Below are 22,140 nucleotides of genomic sequence, written 5' to 3'. Positions count from 1 at the left end.
GTGGGGGGGGAAGGTACCCCAGGTGTCAGGCGTTCCGGGAAGCCTGTACCTCTCAAGTACCTCAGCCTATGGGGAAAGGGAGAAGGGACAAGCGGCCGGGAATGAGGATAAAAAGGAGGCTGCGCCCTCCAAAAATTTGAGAGACCCCAGGGGAATGCCCCATGGCCTCTGCCTTTATTCGAATAAAGAAAAACGACTCCTCTGTCTCCTTTTTGGACATAAACCTCTGGTGTTTGTGGATTAATTTTCCTGACAGCACCAAACGGAGGAGCCATCCCAGCACCAAGAGGTGGCGCCCAGAAACCGGGAGATGCTGCTCGTGGGACTGGTTTGTGTTGGGGCAGGGCCCAGCACGGTCCTGCAGCATCAGGGTGAGGAAGGCAGGTGGAAAAGACACATCAGGACAGTTACAGAAACTGAACAAAATGAGAATCAGCCTCCATTTCCAGCTTTCAGGTCTCCTCATGCTCCAAGCACCAAGCTCGGGTTGCTGCAGCTGTGTGCACACCAAATCAGCAATTTGTTCTTTCTCCACATCTTTGCTATCAATTTATTCCACACAGACCCTTGACTCCTTCTCCTGGCCTCAGCTTCAGTTTTCTACAGCCTTTACAGGAACACTGTAATGCAGTGAATTGCAAAATTCCATAGTAAAAGTCCCTACTGTGTTTTCCAGTGTCCTTAAGCTAAAATTACTTGTGTTTAAAGTGAGAAGTGAATATTCAATATCCATGTTTTGAGCACAAACTACTGAATGAAGAAAAACAAACCTTTTACTGAAGAAATTAGTCAAATTGGGCAAAAACTTCAAAGTGCAAGTCTATCATATCTTGATCTTTCACGTTACAAACACAAGGTTATGATCAGCAACAGATTGAAAGAGGAAATAAAAAGAGCAGGGGGAAATCTGGTTTGTCACTGAAATTCAGTACAAAGAGATCACTGAGGCAAGACATTGTATACATTTAAAAATAGATTTATTTTACAAAAAAAAAAAAAAAAAGAGGGAAAATATTTACAGTTTGAGAAACGGGTAAGACAGTACTTCAGAGTACCCAATCACTGACTGTGTGCTATAACTTACGGGCTGAGTTTTCTATTGCTGATCTATTCAAGCCTTTCTGAATACTGACGAAGGACATAACAATTGGCAGCAAGGAAAACATCCTATAAACCCACCCCATGTTTTTATCAAAGGAAAGAAGCCAAAGTTAAGTAAGCTTCTAATCACTTTAGTAAAATGTATTTGTCTGGATTTGTACCCTGAGCAACCTGATGCAGTGGAAGGTGTCCCTGCCCATGGCAGGGGGATGGAATGGGAGGAACTTTGAGGTCCCTTCCAATCTAAAACACCCTGGCATTCCACAATTCCTCACAGCTCTCTCTCTCTCTCTCAAAAAAAAAAAAAAAAAAAAAGTTTATAAATTGTGGAGGGCACTACCAATATTTTAAGGTACTTTTGAGAAAACTCTGAGTTTCTGTTCTGCACTGACCCCAGTGGAGCCTCTTCTGCCTCTTGAAGGGAGAAGAAGAGCCCTGGAGGTGCCACTGGCTGGATCCAGCTGCTCCAAGCCCCGGTTCCATGAGGAGCGCTGCAGGTGTTTTAATGAAACCCTTTCCCTTCAGGGCAGCAGAGCAGTGACTCCCCCCGGCCTTTCCCTCGCACAGAACTCCCGCAAAGCCCAGGCACTGTTTCCATCCCTGGCTCAGGCTTTTCCCCTGAATGGGGTGCACACATTCTCCCTGTCCTCACCCTTGGCTTGCTCTCCAGGGAGCAGCAGGATGGCAGCAGCTCCACGGGCCCCTTCCCTCACCAGTGACAGCAGCGTGGGCACAGGAGCCCCTCTGCCAGCAAGGAGCTGGTTTCCCTGGCAATCCTGCAAACCAGAGAATGTCTTTATCCTCCCTGTGCACCTTCATAGAACAAGGGAGTCTTTAATATATATATATGTTCGTACATCAAAAGCCCATTACCTTCCCCATTCCTTTCAGCACACTTTTATTTGACTGAAGTCACCTCCAGCTGCCTTTGCAACTTTCTTGATCTGCAGGCAATCGGTGGGAAATGCTACTGCTTTTTGTGTCTCCTACATTTCAGTCTGTAGCAAAAGTTCCTGAAGAAGAGCACTCTCTGTCTCCCCCATCAGATTTTTATGGAAAATGAACCTCTTACCCAGCCCAGTGCATGCTCTCTATTTATTTACACCATTTCTTGTCAGTGCCAAGCAGAGCAACAGGCAAACAAATTTCTTCAAAGTACTCCCCAAAAATGATATTTGAATTTAAACACTTCACCTGCTAGAATGAAAAGTCTGTATGGTGCCTGGAATGACATATTTCCCTCCCTATGCTGCTAGATCTGCCTAATTATTATTGTCATTCTGATTTAGAAACAATGTATGGGGACAACTGAACACTTCTGGGAGGGTCACCTGGACAAAACTTCAATTAAACATTTTGTTTAGGAGACAAGGAACAAAATAGGAGCATTGCTGCAAACACAGGGTCTAACAGAATTTACAAAGGGGAAACAGGGAAAAAATGTTGGACTGCTGAGCCACTCCATCAATTTTGTGCCCACTGAAACCACCCTATTTCCACAGAGCCACAGAGGGTTGGCTTAGTGCTGGAAGGAACTGTCACTGACAATTTACATTCACGTCCATTTCAGAGCGCCAACAAAACATTCTCCAAGATCTTTTTTTTCTTCTCACATCAAAGAAACATATCCTGTATTAATTCTAAACCAAGGAAGTGTTAAATTAATTGTTAACATTTCTCACTGTTACAAATTCATGACTTTTGGAGATATTTTTTGTCGTTCTGAAAGTTTCCTTGATTTCCAAAGAGATAATTCTAGTAGTTTTTACACAATTCTGAAAAGTTCCTTGAGTTCCTAAAAAACAATTCTCATTGTGGAGTTGTTTGTTGAATTCCAAAACAAATTTAGCCACTAATTGGAGAGAGGTTGCTCTGGATAAAAATTCAGATCCTGCACAACTGTCCTTAATCAGAATGCCAATGGATCTGAGCCATAGTTTGATACGATATTTGAGTGTCTTCCAGCCTCAGGATTCTGTGATTCGTTGTCAGGAAAACAAAATAAAGCAGGTAACGATTACAAAATAAGCTGTGAAACAATCCAGCCTCATTTGTGCAGGTAAATATTAACTGAGAAGGAATGAAGAGTTTGCTTAGTTCAGGGTTGGAGACTTAAAACAATGCCATGCACGATGCTGTGGGGAAAACGTCATGGCTCATTAATGCTCCTGTTTGGCTGAAGGGTTGGGCAGCCTGGAAGTGCTGCCAGCCAGAGGCCACAGAAAAAGGCTGGATGATTTCCACTGGTGTTTTGATGGATATCAGGCTGTTAGGGATGTCCATGGCAATGTGGGGAAGAAATGCTGAAATTTCTTCTCTTTTCTTGATGCTTCCATTTCTCACGTTCTTCATAGAATCCCTGACTGGTTTGGGTTGGAAGGACCCTGTTCCAGCTCTGCCATGGGCAGGGACAACTTCCACAATCCCAGGTTGCTCCAAGCCCCATCCAGTCTGGCCTTGGACACTTCCAGGGATCCAGGGGCACGCACAGCTTCTCTGGGCACCCTGTGCCAGGGCTCTTCCTCCAACCCTGCCTCTGTGTGAGTCCCCTCACTATGGAATTCTGACACAGAAAATGTTTAATCTGAGATTTCCCCTTGTGACTTTCAGGACTTTCACAGGACCCAAGGCAGGGGAAATGAAGATGGGAGAAAAGAGTAAACAAGTTTAGGAAACAGTGGTCGTAATTTTTGCTCCTGATTAAAAAAAAACCAAAGGGTTGAGATCAAACCTTCGATCATACTATCATCTGAGTCCTCCTCTTAAAATAGCAAACCAACAGATCTTATCCACTGGAAGGTGTCCTTGCCCATGGCAGAGGGTTGGAACAAGATGACCCTAAATGTGCCTTTCCATCCAAACCATTCTGGGATTTTTATGGATGAATGTATGGAATGTCAACCACAGCAGCTGAAGTACTGCAGTAAAGTGGACCCAGAAAACATTACCCAAGATACAACTCAGAGCTCACAAAAAGTCAGGGATTCTTCCAAAATTTGCTGCTGAATCTGACACACCTTGAATGTTATGTTTGCTCTGTTGTCTCTAAAGAACAACTGCTATAAATAAATGTATGTGTTTATCTGCATCAAAAAGTCTTATTGTTTAAAATTAAACCAAACCAAAGAGTCTCATTTTCTTTCTTGCCTTCTCAGTGATACATAATAATTTATGAGCTACTTAGCTGTTAGGTCTTTACAGCTGAAAATACCTAAAGGCAAGAAAACCAATAAGGCACTGAGCAAAATATGAGAGACATGTGAGGATCCCACACTACAATTGCCAGCCACAGTGCCAAGGTCCCTCCCAGGCACTCACTAACTCCTGAAATTCCTGCTGAATAAGAGAAAGGCCACCAGTTTGTCAGCACCCCAAAATCATTGGAAATCTCGATTTTCCTACTTTTAGAAGCAGAGGTATATGTTCCTTTTATTTGTCCTTGTTCATAATGTGAGCTATGGGCTGGCAAAAGTTTTAATAGCTACAGCCCTATGAAATGGGTGTATTGATATTTAAATCACTTGGCAATTAACCGTGCATTAACTAACTAAACTTAGAGTCTTGAGCAGCACTCACAGGTGGAGGGGGCTGGGTTAAACTGGGGGGCTCAGTGCTCACAGGCACTGAGAGTGCCTTGTCCATGTTTTCCTTACACTTGCCTAGAGAATCCAAAAACATAAAGCTGCTCAACTATTCAGTCATAAATGTCTTGTATCCATGTACAGAATTCTGAGGCAAAAAGAAAAGAAAATACTTCCAATTATTTTTCCTGCTTTACCACTGAGAAGTAGAGAAAGAGAAAATCAAGTTTTGGGGTAAGATTCCAGAGGAAAATCTGATGATAAATGTGCCTTCCTGTAAGGGACGACCGAAACCTGTCCAGTTTTCTACTGAAATGATTTCTGTTCCAAGGTTAATCACCTTTTTTTGCAGCTTGAAGTACCAACTGTGTTGTCCCTGAGCCACTCATTCAGTCACAGAGGTTCCCTGAGGGACAGCCTGGTTGCTCAGGGGCACCTGGTGTTAATGTCCTGCAAAAAGCTGTTTGTGCATCCAGGAAGAATGTCACCAAACCGTCTGGGAGCCACTCGAGCACTGTGTCCTCCTCCTGCTGGGAAGCAAAGGCTGGATCTTCATGTAATTTTTATTTTTCCTAAACACCCTGTGTTTGTTTAGAAGGCAAAATACCGTTGCTTGGCTATTACCTGCGGATTCATAACACCAAGGTCTTTGTTTTGTAAGGGCTTTCCTCGATGTCCCACCACACAGGGAACTGGGAAAATATGAGCAAGGGCTGTTTTCCACTGCAAGGATTTGCCATCAAAGAACAGTGATTCAGTGGCATCCTTTAAGCCAACAAATTTTTGTTAAGTGCATCTTACAACACCATGTTATAAAAAAAATTTCAATGGAGTTGAATTTGTCAACCTGACATTTATTACATTACACAACAGAGCAGAAGAGTTGGCTTTGGTCACACTGTAGAACACAAATGCTGGAATTTTACGTTGGAGTGAAACTTTCAAACTTCACCAAATTCAGCTGTTCAGACATGGTGCAGCTGCAGGGCTCCAACTCCTCATTCTGGTTTGAAAGGAACCCAAACTTCAACTAGCAAATTGCCTTCAGATCCATATGCCAGGCTCAAGGGAGCAACTTTCCTGTGCACAACTCCCAGGGCATGTTTGTCCAGCTTGGCCCCTGCTGTATGTTCACAGGAGGAGCTCTGGCCTCACACTTCCAGTCACACACACAGAAGGGGCTGCTGGGTCTGGACCTTGTCCTTTAGGCCATCCCCTCCTTCTTGTTAGCATCTATTTAAGGAATCAAAGTGAGTCTGGTGGGTTTATTTCATTTCAATCAGCTCCACCAACACTAGATTAGATATTGGGAAGGAATTGTTCCCTGTGACCATCAGGAGGCCCTGGCACAGGGTGCTCAGAGAAGCTGTGGCTGCCCCTGGATCCCTGGAAGTGTCCAAGACCAGGCTGGATGGGGCTTGGAGCAACCTGGGATAGTGGAAGATGTCCCTGCTGATGGAACTGGATGAAATTTAAGGTCCCTTCCAATGAAACCCATGTGTCATTCTATGATATTTGCTGATCTGTTTTCTACTCTGTGTATCAGGCATGCCATTGGTCCAGTCCAGATCTCTCCTGCTAAATCCTTTTAAATAAATGCACCAAAAACAAGTTCTAAAGCAAAACATTAAATAGAAAGGGAAAATTATGAGACACTGATTAAAGACCACTCTTGTCCTGGGTTACAAGAGGTTAGAACTGCCTTGGTTGGGCAGAGGTAGAACTCATAGCAGAAAGATGGTTAGGTTTACTACAAAACTCAGTGTTAGATTTATCTCTGTGCCTTCAAATTTTCACTCAGATTGATAGGAATTTGACTCATACTGTGGGCAGTTATCACTGCCTGGAAGAAAAACATCTAGATTAAAATTAAAATGTACAAAACTCCAGAGGCTGCGGCCTTCAAGACAGAGGCTTTCTCACCCTGGGAGTGCCTAAAGCAGGCAATTGAGTGTCCCTCAGTGTTCACCTGCTTTTCACATCCTCACCGATTTTAGCCATTTTATTACATTTAGGTCACTCTCATCACATTTTGTTGCTTGCACAACTCACCCTCCTTGCCACTGGGACTAAATAATTTACAAGCACAAAGACCAACCCCAACACTGCTGCCCTTTCATGGCAGGGACCAAACAGCAGGACAATTATCTTTGGTACTTTAAATACTTCCTTTATATAGAGACATGCACTGGCCCCAGGGGTTAGAAGAAAAGTGGGGTGGGTTTGGTCTTGAGCAATGACAGTCCATATATTGAACAAAAATTTTAAATATATATATTTAACTGTATAAATACCTGTGTTAATCTAGGAGATTGTATTTCCCGTACCTCAATTTACATTGAAAAACTGCTCCCTCACACAACCCCACACCTGCTGCTGGACCTTCCAGGTATCCCAGCTCACAGCCACGTCATGGAGTGTGGTGGAGTCACCATCCTTGTGTTCAAAAGGTGTTCAAAAACCATGTGGATCTGGCACTTAGGGACAAGGTTTAATGCTTAACCTGGTGGTGGAGCTGGACTGATGGTTGGACTTGATTCTCTGTTAGGTCTTTCCCAACCTTAATGATTCTATGATCACAATATCCCAAAATAAAAGAAAAGGAAGTGAGTAATAAAGACATAGTGGATTTCAGATGTCAAATTATTCTCTCATTTATTTTCTGGCAGCCCTTGAAAAAAGAGTCAGAAAAGACACAGAGGTAACATCAGAAAAAGTCCTTTGGTCTGGTGGGGTATCGAAACCTGCTCTGTATCACCTTGGAATCAATTTCTTTACCTAAAAATGAGTTTGAAATGTGGTTTTAAACAAGGTGTTAAAAGAGGCTTGAAGCTGAGGGAGGAACAGCAAACTGGAGTTAAACAGCATTACTAACTTCTGGATTTCTGCAAAGTCAAAAAAGCATCAGTTCAAAAGAGCTTCCTCCCCGTGTTGTAAAGGAACATCCTAAGCAAACTCTGAGACCGCCTACGGCACACGTTTGGATGCAAACCTCCCTCCTTTCAGCCTCTGCTCCCATCCCTCATCCCACAGTCCACAGCCAACAGCGAGAGCCCCATGGAGGAGCAGAGGGACCTTCTCATCACAGACCGGACCCCAGCCCTCCAGGCTGTCTCTCTCTGTGCTGGCAGCATCCAGGGATTATTAGTGCCAGAAGCAGGGGCTGAGTCACACAGAAACGCCTTCAGACAAATCCCTGGGGTTTGGTAAAACCGAACCAGGATTTGCATTGAATCCACAGCTGCAAAGCGTCAGTGTCTTTGCTTACCAAACACGCTGGCCAAACACTTCCCTCAATCTCTTTTAAAGCCATGGCGTTAATTCTGGTCTCTATATTTCCAGCACATGCCTTAAACGAGCTGTGAGAAAGTGTCTGGAAGGTGCTAAGCACCATTGGGATGTGGAGGGTATCTCCCACATTCTCCTCCTCATCCCAGAATTGACAGACTGCCTGGCACAAGTCCCGTGTCCCATGCTGCCAGTGCTGGCCCGGCCATCCATCCAAAAAGCTGGGTGAGGAGCAGAAATGCAGCTAAATTACAAAATGGCACCAAAAATTATCTAACTTTAGAATCATAAAATCATGGAATGTTTTGGCTTGGGAGAAACCTTAAAGCCCACCCAGTGCCATCCCCTTCCACTACCCCAAGTTGTCCAAGCCCTGTCTGACCTGGCCTTGGACACTTCCAGGGATGGGAGGTGTATCTTTACCAGTGTTGTTTATTCTTTAATGCCAGAAGTTACAGTTTCACTCCAAAATAAGCCCAGAGCTACCTATTTTTCCCTGCTCAGTTTTGACTTGCCTAAAACAAGTGAGAATTGTCTCTGGATGAGAATTTGAGAGGGATACAAAGGCCAAAACCACCTCCAGGTTCCCAGGTTTCTGTGGGCAGTTTGGCCACAGCCTATGAGGAGGACACACTGGAAGAGCATTGTACTGAATAAAGACAAAATATTTAAGTATACAGCTGGTTCGATTTTAAATTCCCTCAGTTCTTTCTGACAGGCCTCAGGACAGCCTCACAAATGGGCTGCTGGCTCCAGGTGAAGATGGAGTGGCAGGGAAGCCCCAGGTGCTGCAGAAAGTTCCCTCTGCAGACATCAGACCCAGCATTAGTGACTCCATCACAGCTGGGGTTGCCCTTTCAGTGCCCCCTTTGCCCCCATGTCTTTCTCAGACCTGGCTGTGTTTCTGGCACCCCTGAGATCCAGGTCTCTCCTACCACATGGGTCTCTTCAAGTTCATGGCTGCCTGCTTTGGGAGTTCTGCTCTCAAACATCTCCTGGCAAAACTTAATGAAATCAGGAGTGTTTTGGCTCGGTCTTTGTTCTCTAATTTCAGGTCTGTGGGGCTTGGCACTCATGGGTTACACAGACACATAAGAATTCCTGTTTCTGTTGGGCCCAGTCCTGTGGGGTTTGGTTGTCTGAAGGTTAAGGAGTTGTCATGTCCTTGCTTTGCCTCAGTGCCTGCTCCTCACATGCACAGCAGTGCTGTGTTTGTGTTGCCATGGGGAATTACAGGGAACCCTCACAGCCCCTGCCTTCCACCCTGCATGAGAAGGGCCCTGTGTAACCTCCTGCGTGAGTCACATCCCTCACAAACCTGTCCATCCCAGGTACCAGGAGCCAGTGAGGGGTGAATTTACAGCTCCAGGAAACGTCTGCTTGGCTTTGCTTCCAGTGAGCACCGGAGCAAAACCTGTTATGTCAACACAAGTAGTTGCACAACTGACATTTGATTCCACATCCACTCCTGTGCACAAGCAGCTCTCCTGGAAAACCAGCTCTGTGTGCTCTGTAGGAACAGCTCTGCAGGTGATCACTCACACTCAGGGCTCAGATTTCATCCCACAGATAAAACATGCCCAGGGGAACGGGAAAGGGCATTGGCTGCCGCCCCATTCCCTGCCAAAATGGATTTTCTTCTCACCAATACAAACATGCTGAGGTCACCGCTCTGCAGCTCCAATGCTCCCCGGATCAGTGGGGTTTATTCTGAGCATTCCCTTCTGCTGGTAAAGGCAGGCAGATTTCCAATGCCCATCCTGGTACTGCAGCCTCCCCCAGGGTCCCCAGGAAGAGAAGCTCAAGGCCATGCTCAGTGCCAGGTGTCCCAGACCCCACCAGAGCTGCTCTCCAGAGCAGACCAGAGCTGTTGCCAGGGCCCACCAGAGCTGATTCCAGGGCCCACCAGAGCTGGTTTCCAGACCATACCAGAGGTGTTTCCCAGGAACTGAGCTCACCCCTAAGGCTACACCATCTTCACCAGTGCAGGGTGATATTTCCATGTCCTTGAGGCATGAAGGATCTTCCATGTGCTACCCCTACAGCAATGTTTGAAGCCCAAAATAATTAATTCTCTAAATCCACCTTTTTCTGCCTCCTATGGACCACACACTGAGTTGGAAAAAAATACTGTACACAGAAAGCAGAAGAACCTGCATTAAAGAGAGGGAAAATGAGAAACAAAGAATTACATTTCTAGGTATGGGAAAACTATGTGTGGTTGGTGTCAAATTGTGTGTCAGAAGAGGGTTTTTCCTGCACTATTATTCTCCTTCCACATTATTTTAAATAATGTCTAAGGAATTCTCCTGCTTTATAAGGAATCCAAGATTAAAGGCAGCAAAGACTCATCCTTTGCACTGTCAGTCTTGTGAGCTGCCCCACACCATCGAGCTGCTCCACATCTCTTCACAGAAGAACTGAAAATAGCCCACAAATTATCATAATAAAACTGTCTGAAAACAGCAGGTGACAAATATAGTTTTATTTTTTATCATCTGGTAATACTGTGATAATATAAACTGTATAAAGCATGATAAAACTCTTCCATAAAACAGAGTAGGTACATATTATAAAATAAAAAATACAAATATTACATTACCAAAAGGAAAGATGACATTTAAAAGAAAATATTACAATAATATAATGGTACCATTTCCTTTCTGTATTCCAGAATTTATGAAACATGTTTAAATTATGCAGCACTAAGATAAGTTACTTTTATTTTCTCTCTTGATGATTTTAAACATGCACTAACTCAAACAGAAATAAAACTTATTGATAATACAGGAAATGTTATTTAACCACAGAACTTTGCATGTAGACTTGGACCAACCTAGGCTGGTGGGAGGTGTCCCTGCCCATGGCAGTGGGTGGAACGAAATCAATTTTAAGGTCCCTTCCACCCCAACCATTCCACAATTCTTAGGTGCAGTGGCTGTTAAAAGAAATGCATTGTAATTATTTCCCTTTCCAGAGATTTACTGATTTTAGCAATTAAAGTTTTCAGAGGTGCAGCTGCATTTTCTGTGCATTTGTAGAGTTACAGCAATACTGGTTGAGATGGCACTAAAATAATCTCTGTCTATGCACAGTCTTTCATTATTCAAAGTACTAAGAATATATTTTTTAAATAGCCCTCAAGGCTTCACATTCTTACCTGGGCACATTTTACCAATCCCCAGTACACATTGCCACTGTCCCTCTGCAGAAATGTGTTGCTTTAATCATGCTCAAATGCAAAATCACTGTCAATTTATGATGAAACGTTCAGGTCAGAAATACACAAACTGACAATAATTTAACACATGGTTGCCAGTAGCTCAAGAGCTCAAGCAATGTAATTTTGAGAATTAAAAAAGAAAAAGAAAATATCAGAGGTTTAGTTTTTGCTGAGCAGTACAGACATTCTCATATAGCAGTAAAGTAGATTTCAATTTTTTTTTTCCTAATTCCATCTTACACTTGAAGCTGTGCCCAGTTTACATCAATTAAAAATCAATTACCCCCCCAAAAGAAACCAGTGTTTACAATTTTATAAGAAAACAAAAAGACACTGAACCCAATGATCTCCAACTAAGTCCACAGTTTTAAAAATTAGGATCTCAGCCTACTGAAATGTTTTTAGCTCTTTAAAAAAGCATTACAAACTGCTATTGGAACATGAACTTCATGAAGAAGACATGTTCAGGAGTGTTGCACAGCCCTGTGAGGAGCAGGGATGCTCCACTCAAGTCCCTTTGACTCCAGTTCCAAAGGCAGGAGCAGTTTCTGGGTGGGGCAGGGCCAGCCTCTACGTGTGGTTGTTGTTGAGGTTGCTCTTGTTGAAGAACCTCCTGGCCTCCACACTGCTGAGAGACACAGAGCAGCGTGAGGGGTTCTGCTTCCTGTACTCGATGCTTTCCATCATCGCCTCCTTGATCACCTGCAGGGAACAACACAGCCAGCAGGAAAACTCACATTTGAACCAGTTTGCAATGGGCAGGAACAGCCCCTTCTCCCATTAACAGCAGCTGCTCCCACTTTTAGCTCTGCTCCATCACTGAGCAAAGGGATTGATGAGTTTTAGTACAAATAGTATTTCTTGAGTGTATAAAACACTGATTTTAATGTGGTTAATAAAAATATGAGGGAGGCCACTAACAGTAAAGAAGTCACATGGAAATACACAGTATTTAAAAAACCCCAGTGAAACTCAGAAGGGTAAATCCAAGCACTAGGAAATCCATATTTCAAGGATGTAGAAAGTAATTATTATGTTGAGAACAATTAAATCTTCACTTTTATTTCCTTTGTGCTGATGTAACAATTTTTCCTCACTATATTGATTAAAACCCCCATATCTTTATATGGGATGATAATTACACTTGTCACTCCACAGATGTTGGGATCATGATGTCATGTTTTGCCAACTATCAATTACAAATAACTATTACTGAGTTAGCTGATAAAGAAATTTCCTACAGAGAAAACTTGTAAACTTGTAGTGTCCTTTTTGTCCAATTAGACAAAATACCCAAGTATAAAATCCTGCACATCATGTTTACATCTTTAACAGTCCCCTTTGCTCAGTTAATCTTCAATGGCTTTGGATGGTAAAATGGCAAAACCAAGGCAAGGACCGAGAACCAAGAACTGAGAAAATCAGGCAAACACTGAGGCAAAACCCTGTACCTTCTGTAGGGCAGATTTAGGGCTTTACTTACATGACCCACTCATCTCCCTGTAACAATCCAGGCCCTTTAACCCCCCATACTTACATCCATGTTGTTTAGGGTGTTGAACTCCATGAGGTCATGGAGCCTCTTGAAAGCCTCATTAGGATACTGGAAGTTGAAGGTAGAGAAAGGTGTATCTGGATCATCAAAAATATCAAAGTCTGCAAAATCCTTTTCTTCTTGTGTTTCTCTGGGAACGCCTGCACAGGACAAATACAAAAATTCCATCCAAATGCTAGGGCTGAGGATTTATTACCTTATTTTTAATGGTTCCTTTGAATTATTTCTCTAAGGACTGCAGACAAAGCTTGAGTTGTTTCAGAGGAAAAACATTCCTAGTACATAACGATCAAGTGATTCCAGAGGAACAGATGGATTCAGCATCAGGAACTGTGAGCTCACCTGGAGCTTTGTACTTCCTGAAGTTGATGTTGGCCAGCACAAAGTGGATGATGGTTGGACAGTCCTTCTCCGAGGAGGTGTCCTTTGGTTTGAAAACATAGCACTCTTTCATGCCCTCCCGATCAAACACGTTGGGGTCTATCTTGGGGAAAGGAAGCTTGTTCATTTTAGCCCATTTTTCAGCCAGCAGGATTTCCTGGAAAGAGGAGAAAGACGCAGGTGCATAAAAGCTTCCACTGCAAAGTCAAGAGGTTTGCAGAGACAGGGATCATGTGGGCTGGTTAATGTAATCCATAAATTATGAAGTCTCCAACAGAGGAAGACATGGAAGGAGTCCAGAGGAGCCACCAGGATGATCAGAGGGGTGGAACAGCTCTTCTGGAAGGAAAGGCTGGGAGAGCTGGGATTGTTCAGCCTGGAGAGGTGAAGCTTTGGGGTGACCTCACTGTGGCCTTCCAGGGCCTGAAGGAGCCAACAGGAAACATGGAGAGAGACTGTTTACAAGGGATGGAGTGATAGGACAAGGGGGGAATGGCTTCCCACTGGCAGAGGGCAGGGCTAGATGGGATATTGGGAAGAAATCCTTCCCTGTGAGGGTGGTGAGGCCCTGGTACAGGTTGGCCAGAGAAACTGTGGCTGCCCCATCCCTGGGAGTGTTCAAGGCCAGGTTGGACAGGGCTTGGAGCACTCTGGGCTAGTGGAAGGTGTCCCTGCCCATGGCAGGGGTGGGATGAGGTTAACATCCCTTCCAGACCAAACCATCCTGTAGTTCTCAGGACTAATCAAGTCCATCTCAGTGCAGATGACCCAGCAAGACCAACTGAGCACCTCACTCACCCTGCCCAGGCTCTACCACCTGCCACATGAGTCACAGGAAGGAATGTGGTCTGCCCCAGAAACCTGGGGGTGAATTTACAGAGCTGACAGTGAGGGAAAAGCCATCCATAATTTTACTTTGCAAAGCAGTACCCGTGCTGTGGCAACCACTGAGAGCTTCTAAACACCGGGCCACACATTGTTGTACTCCGAGTCAATCCCCACACACAGCAGCCTCTCAAAGCACATTGTGTGAAGAGCTCTGGAAAACAGGCTTCTTTTTCCTCGTGACAACTCAGTAAACAAAATAATTTGTAAATAATGACTCAAAAGCATGTAATGAGGGTGTGTGAGAGGGAGGAGAGGGAAGGTCAAACATCTTTAATCTTGGTTTTCAATGAAATAGGACCCTTCTTTGGACGACTGTTTTGGATACGCAAGAGATTAGGAGATAGTGGGTGTAAAATGGTAAACCAAGGCTCTAGTCATTAAGTTCAGCTGGCTGATTTCCCAATGGAGTAAAATATTAGAATGCTACCATAGATACAGACCACTTCTAAAGTGGCATTTGCCCTTTGCAATGCACCAATGGGACAGACTGGTTCCTGTTCCTGTCCTCTGCCTCAGGAATACACCTGTGTCTGACTCAGCACACATCTACTTGTACTCCGTAAACAATGGACCATTCCCTTCAACAAAGGCTTCTGGAAAACCTGAAGCACCATCTAATTTTCCCCCCATTTTTTATTGGGTTAAGGCAATTTTTGCCATTTTAAAATGACAGTTTAGAGAAAAACCTTCAGGATGCCACTAGAGTGCTAATTAATCTATGTTCCCCAAAACAACTCAGAAAATTGCAGCTGACAAAGACAAAATGTTTTGGGTAGCAAAGGGTAGCAGGGGTGACCATATACAGCCTTTTTCACAGACTCCACCTGTGGAACGTTAAAAAAGGGAGGAAAAAGATGTTTCAGAGGCAATAGCAGTGCTGTATCAGCAAATTTAGCTGCTGGGGCAAATACCTGAGAAAAAAAGGAGATATGTTCTTATGCAAATAGAATATTAAAGGAGAAAACAGACTCTGGGATTCAGTCATTTAAGTAAAAACGAAGGATCTCAAGCACTAGAAGTCTTCTCAGTGCTCTATTCTCTACAGTAGCCCCAAGAGACCTAGCGATTACAGGAATTTCTCCTTTTTATTCTCCTGCAATTTGGCTTTGAAGTTGGCAGCACTCATCTCAAACTCATTTTACTACTGCTGTTATTTTCTAATGTTTTTCTGGGGCTTTTGTCACTCCATGGCAGGTGAAGGAAAAGAATTTTCTGTTTGTTCTAACTGAAATTTATCTGTAAAGCAACAAGGAATGCCAATTGTTTCTCAAACAGGAATGTTTCCTGAGTTCCCTTAAAAATTATTTTAAAAATCCATTTGGGTTTGAAATAAATAATGCCTCATTTTTGAGGATGTTAGAATCACTAACATTGGAAAAGACCTCCAAGATCACACAGATCCACCAAATCCTGCCATGCCCACTAGACCACAGCACAAAGTGAGAACCTCACAGTCATCTCTGAAGTGCTGTGTTTTCTGTAGCAGTTTCCAAAATGATGCATGTTTGTTTCTAAAATGATCCATGTAAAGGCTTTGGGATCAGTTGGCGCTCTGTGACCTGCAGGTTGTACAGACTGACAGCTGTGCTTTCTGCACCTCTGCATGGCAGCCATGGCACTTGCTCCCTGTTTTCCTGTTGCTGTTTTGCTCTGGTCTGGATGGATTTAAGAGTCTCACTTAAACTAGTGCTGGGATTATCCTGGTGAGATGTAAATGAACAGTTAGCCCTGATTCCAAAAGGTTATTTATTTAGCAATCCTGAGATGATGCATTTCTGCAAGATGATGACATGAAAGCATCCATTTACATCACAGCACACAGAGGACAGCAGCTGGGCAGAGGGAGAGTACAGCATGGAAAATGACTTAATTGTTTAATTCTGACAGAAAATAAAACTCTGCAATCAGTGCCAAAGCAAAACTTCCATAAAAACAACCAAGCTCATGCTTCAAAGAACTTTCATTATCCCTCTTTGTGCCAGTTGCCTCATGGAAGGCATGTAAACAGGAACTGAGGCACAGGGCAATATTCTGCCTTGATGTGGAAAGAAATATTCCAAAGCTGTAGATACAATAGCACCAAGGCCTTTCTGGGACCATGTGGAATAGAACTGAGTCACCTTAAACTCCTGAACCCAGGAAAGGAAGGGTCTGTGTCACTTACTTTGAAAGGAGGGCTGGAGTCACTTGGCCGGGCTGAGAAATCAAAGGAGATGATGAGATCCACTCCTCTTTGGGGCCTTAGGATGAGTGGGTAGGGCAGGTTAAAGGTCAGCCCACTGTCCACGATATGGATCTTCTTGCTCTTCACATCCAGGGGCTCATAGATCCTCTCAAACTCATCAGGATCTGCATGGAACACAGGAAAACCAAGCAGGGACACCTGACGTAAGAACTGAGGCTCTCATGGGCTTTCCAGTGTCTCCCTTAGTTCTGGAGAGAGCACGGACTTTGAACTGCAGAGTGCATCCCAGGTAAACACACCATGAATTCAAGTGTAACTAAAACTCTCAAAAACTGGAAAATGAGGTGAAAAGCCAGAACTAAAAGGGCCCTCAGGAGGCCACGTGCAAGAGGCAGTCCCAGAGGTAGCTTGAGGTGAACCAAAAGGGACAAACACCCAGGTTTGATCCCAGCCCTCACACCCTCACTTCATCATCCCAAACAATCAATACACAAAGGAAAAAGTTTATGGGATATTCAGAGACATCAGGGGGTGTCACAAGATGGTCCCAGCCTCTGTTCAGTGGTGCCAGTGACAGGATGAGGAGCAATGGCCATAAACCAAAGCACAAGTTCCACCTCAACACAAGGAAGAACTCCTTTCCTTGAAGGGTGCAGAGCCCTGGAACAGCTGCCCAGGAAGGGCACAGAACTCTCTGGAAACATTCCAAACTCAGTTGGATGTGCCCCTGTGTCACCTGCTCCGGGTAACCCTGCCTGGGCAGGGGGCTGGACTGGGCGATCTCCAGAGATCTTCCAACCCTAATATTCTGTGATCCCTTCAGTGTCCTACAACACCTGCCCAAACCTATTCTCCTAGGTTCTCTCCCAACCCCACATCATTCCCAGCTCTCCCAAATTTGTCCAAAAATCCTTAATGTGGCTCTGCCCTCCTGTGACACTTGTCTGTGTCTGGTTCTGCTCATTAAATTGGGACTATCAGGTCTTGTTTTCAAACCTGCACCAGACCTAATGACCTCACACTCACCACTCTCCCAGGAACAAAAAGAATTAGTGACCCATATCCATAATTTAGGCACTGGACAGAATTCCCTGTCAGCCACTTGCTGCTGGTGCTGTGTCAGTCTGGTATCCACTACTCTTCTCTCTAAGCCCTACCTGATGTTTCCTCTAACTCAAGCATTCCCTCCTGTGCAGCTCAGGAAATAACAATGATTTTCCCTGTGTGTCTTCACACACTATGGATACCAGAAAATTAAAGTCTCTGGAAACTACTAAACTATCCCTGCTGTACTTAAAACTTTTCCCCTCACAGTCTTTTCTTGTTCCAGGCCTTACAAATATTTCCAGTGCATGGTTTTGCTTTTTAACAAAGATCTAATGCTCATATATGTAGAGGGCAGTGTAATATAAGGAATGCTGGATAGAAAAATATAATTATTTCTGCTACAATTGAATTTCCTGGCACCTAATTACTGACAATGATAGTAATCTGAAAAGGGAAAAAAAAAAGGTATTTTTGAAGCAAATGAAATCCATCAAAAATAATTCTAACTCTTGTCCCTGTCATTCCAGGAGCATCATGTGAGCAACAAACAAAATCTTAAAACAAATTCCTTTTTTTGCTTCTGTTGCTATTTATGAGAGGACTTTTTTCTAAGTAATGAGGCACCATTTCCCTACTATTTGCCTTGATTTCTAAAGGAAAGAACACTTTTAAATCATTGCCTATTGCTAAAGGGCTATGTGTGTTTATAAGCCTATTTTAAAGCAGATATATTTCATAATCATGAATTAGCATAAATGAATGAAAATATATCAGTATTTATCAAATTCATCACAATTTTAAAAAACAGTAAAAAACCCACACTGACTACAGTTCACTTTAGCACACGTAGACCAATTTGGTTTTCTTCTTCTTGTTCAAAGACATGTTAAACATAATTTAACCCTTGCTCTCACTAGAACTTCTAAGGAATTGCAAAAATATTTTTGTTCAGGTTTTGTCTTTTCTTATGTTACAAAAAATAAATTTCAAACATCCTTTACCTTTAATCAAGAACAGCATCACCTGTAACAGTGTTTGTGATGGGAGTATTATTACTGCCACACAAACTTCCTCCCAACACTGAAGAATGAGATGAATCCTATTGCTTACAGTCCTTATGACCTTAAAATCAAATTTATCAAAATAAAATTACTATATTTTAAAGGAGAAAACATCTTAATATTGTCAATAAATTTATAACAGCCATATAAGTGGGTTTCAGTAATCACAGTCTTTATAGAATCTCAGCCTGGAACATGAATATTCAGCCTTTTAGGAAAGATGGATTCCTATTACCTATTACCTATTATATACCTATTACCTTCCAGCCCATCAAACAGCAAACTGGGAGAAAATGGGAGAATGTGGCAGTTGAGGACAGGATTTAGTGGCAGTGCTGGGTTGATGGTTGGACATGATGATCTTAAAGGTCTTTTCCAGATGTAACAAATCTGTGGGTCTGTGTTTACCAGTCCAGCTCCATGTTTAGCCAGCTCAGTCCCAGCAATGGGATACACAGACAGATATTTGTTAGGAAATCATAAAGAGGGCATGTGCTAGAGACCACATCTGCCACAGACGGCAGCTCCAGTGGAATGAGGAGAAGGGCATTTGCTACTGACGTCCATCTACTACAACTGTTTCCATAAATACTGAAATAAGGAAGCAGAGATTAGGGGTTATTTTTCCCCATTGTTATGCACTTGGCATCTTCTCAAATTGTTCTGGTGTGTTGTAACACCAAGAAAAGAAACAGAACAACTCTGAGTTCACAATGAAATCATTCCTGATGAAATAAGAAAATGCTTAGCATTATCTCCACAAATAGAATCTGTGGAAAAGCAAAGCCAAGGGTTTTACTTCCAGACCAAGCAGCTGGGATCTCTGCTGCAGGCACTGCAGACCCTAAATTCAATCCTCAGTAATGACTGTAAGATTGCCTCAGGTCAGCCACAGTTCATCCTCTGCAGAGGGTTTGGGACAACTGGAGATGGAAAGTATTATTGATATCCTTTTTGATTCACTTATTTCTCCTTTGGAGTGTCTGGCAATAAAAGAGAGTAAGTCTTAAAGCAATACGGACTTCTCTCTGCACTCAAGCTGACAGGTAAACTGCCAGTGTTAGGAATAAATATGCACAATTTAAATGCATCCAGTGCCACGGTAATCTAAGGATTTAAATTTTACACCACAGTCTCCTTTTATCTGTGCCTCTGAGCTCCTCACCTCTTCCATGTATTAGGAAAACTCACAGCACTAAAATGTGGATACTCATCACATTACTGAATGACTACATTTTATATTAACTACTGACATTTCAAGGGGATTTTAACTATTCTTGACTATAATGCAACCACTCACAGCTGTCAGATCTGAGTTGTTACTGCAGGTTTATGAATGTGGGCTTTGGCTAACAGCAAAAAACTGCAGTCATGTCAAACTTTTCCCATGTTAACCCACAGAAGTTTCAGGCACTCCAAAGTAATTGTGTCAGAGGTGCAGAGCTCTGTCAAACCAGCATTTTGTTTCCATCTAAATCAAATCCCAGGAAGTTGATAGTTGATTCAGAAGACTATTCACGTGTCTTAATTATGCAAAATTCTCATCAACTGTCATTTTTTCCAACCATAAATTTCCTACCCACTTTCCTGCCTCTTTTTCTAAGTACTATAAATATTAAGACTACCCAGTTGTAAACACCTCTGAGATGACAGAAATATTTAGAAAGTGGAATCCAGATGGAAATTACTCTTCAAGCCCTGCAAGGGATTTGTTACATTAACAAATACACATTAGAGTATGGCTGCTACTTAAGCTTTTAAATGACATCTGGTATTTACTCTTGTTTAATGAGGGGTTGGGACAATCTCCTTCCCCTGAATAGGAAATGAGTGCTGAGGAGAATGTTGCTGTCACCAGGGATGGTTGGTAGGACTGTACCGTGAGGAACATCCTGGAAGGAACACCCCCTTCAGAGAGCTGTAGTTGTTCTTAGCTTGATGGATCACAGAATCATGGGATGGGATGGGATGGGATGGGATGGGATGGGATGGGATGGGATGGGATGGGATGGGATGGGATGGGATGGGATGGGATGGGATGGAAGGGACTTTGAAACTGCTCAGTGCCACCCCTGCCATGGGCAGAGATGCCTTCCACTATCCCAGGCTGCTCCTAGCCCTGTCCAGCCTGGTCTTGGACACTTCCAGTGCCAGAAGAACACTAAGAAATTAACTACCTTTCACTGAGCAGATTGCAGTGAACACTAAGGCAAAGGCTCCAAAATCCTAACCTAATACAATTATTCTTCACAGCTACTGCCCCACACACCACATCCCTCATGGAGTAGGGGAAGACTTTGAACATCTTCTGCAAATTCATATTTTTTTGAAATTCTTATCCTCTATATGCACTCTTGCTTAAGCCAATATGAAATGTGGATGCACCTGCATATCAGGGACCATGGAATGGGAGTGGTTTGTCAGGTGGATTCACACTGGGAAGAACATGGTGTCAGCAAAGTAAGAATCTATCAGCTGTGTCAGGGCAGGGTCAGGCTGCAGCTTATAGAAAGGTTCTTCGTCTAGAGAGTGGTCAGGCTCCCTTGTGAATGGGACCCAAGACTGCCAGAGCTCCAGAAGCTTTTGGACAACACTCTCAGGGATGCACAGGGTGGGATTGTTGGGGTGTCTGGGCAGGGCCAGTGGTTGGACTCCATGATCCTGGTGGATCCCTTCTAAAACTCACTGATTCTGTGATCCTACAAGTGAAGAAGTGTGTTGCCTCCAGGGGTTTTTCAAAAGACAAAGACAGCAGATGAGCTAAAAAGGTTCTGCAACAGGGAAGCCCTGCAGGAGAACAAGGAAAGATTTCATTTCCACCAGCAGGCTTAGAATTATTAAGAACCAAAGAAAAACCTGGATACCCTTTGCGAAGGCAAAGACAGTGAGAAAGTGGATGTAACAAAGGGCACCATACACAAAAGCAGTTTGGTCCCCTTCTGCCAAACGAAGAGCCACTGTCCCTCTAGTGGCTGTTTCACATGCTGTGTCAAGGGACAGGGCAGGGAGCAGACAGAAGTCACTGTGTGATGCCCTTTGAGCCTCCCAGTCCCCTCATAAGCTCTACTGTTGAACAATCCCCATGGTGCTGTTGTGACCCTCCTGGTGTGATGTTACCACGCCAGGAACTGCTGGCTGCCTCTGGCTTAATTAAAAACCAAACACAGCACCAGTGTTCTGGGAACTGACCTGCGACTGCTGCTGGCTCCTCCTCTTCCAGGGACTCCTGGGTGAGCAGCTCGGCCAGAGGGGAAAGGGGGTAGCAGCTGTTGAGGTTGAGCCCCAGCATGAAGTTGTGCACCTTGCCAGCACGGCCCTCGCGCGTGTTGAACAGGGCGCTGTCCCCCACCAGGGCCATCAGCATGCGCTGTACCCAGCTCTCCTGGCTGCTCTCCTGCAGCTTCTCCTGGCACTCCCGCTTTGCCTCAGCACCCTCAGTGCCTGCACACAAAGTAGAAAACACCCAGCATTGAAACATTTATTTTATATAAACAGGTATTTAAAGATAGAAAGTGTAACCTCAGCATTTCAGGGCTATAAAATAAAGGACCTACGAAAATAAAAAACTTCCTTCAACAAGACAGGGGCTGGATGATGGAGCTTTGCCACAGTGATTTCAGAGGAGTGCAGAGAATCCATTATTTCGACTGCACAGCCCTGTGAAACCTTTCATCTACACCACAATGTGTAGATGTGTGTAGTGTGGATGTGTTCATCAGGAAAATAGACTGGGAACATTAGATGACCTGAGCAAGACTTAATTAGTCTGAGGGCTTTCTCTGTAAGCTCTGCTGGGCTCAGGGACAGACCTGAGCTAATATGATCCACAC

At 43.7% G+C, this 22,140-nt stretch overlaps 1 protein-coding gene across 10 annotated transcripts in view; it reads right to left on the bottom strand.

The window, feature by feature from the left end:
- Positions 1-10,440: 10,440 nt before the first annotated feature.
- Positions 10,441-22,140, bottom strand: part of PLA2G4A (phospholipase A2 group IVA) — a 71,947-nt gene continuing 60,247 nt past the window's right edge. For all 10 annotated transcript variants that reach the window (XM_086842764.1, XM_086842763.1, XM_086842762.1 and 7 more), the window contains 5 exons: positions 21,500-21,751; positions 16,182-16,366; positions 13,091-13,286; positions 12,731-12,888; positions 10,441-11,895 (listed from right to left, as the gene is read on the bottom strand). In XM_086842764.1, coding sequence (XP_086698890.1) covers positions 11,764-11,895; positions 12,731-12,888; positions 13,091-13,286; positions 16,182-16,366; positions 21,500-21,751 — 923 coding nt within the window. In that variant the 3' untranslated portion in view covers positions 10,441-11,763. The remainder of the gene's footprint in view (positions 11,896-12,730; positions 12,889-13,090; positions 13,287-16,181; positions 16,367-21,499; positions 21,752-22,140) is intronic.

The sequence above is a fragment of the Cyanistes caeruleus genome, chromosome 9, assembly GCF_971803275.1.
Source record: "Cyanistes caeruleus chromosome 9, bCyaCae1.hap1.1, whole genome shotgun sequence".
Lineage (NCBI taxonomy): Eukaryota > Metazoa > Chordata > Aves > Passeriformes > Paridae > Cyanistes > Cyanistes caeruleus.
Note: the sequence above shows the minus strand (reverse complement) of the source record. Positions and strands in the feature narration are given on the sequence as shown.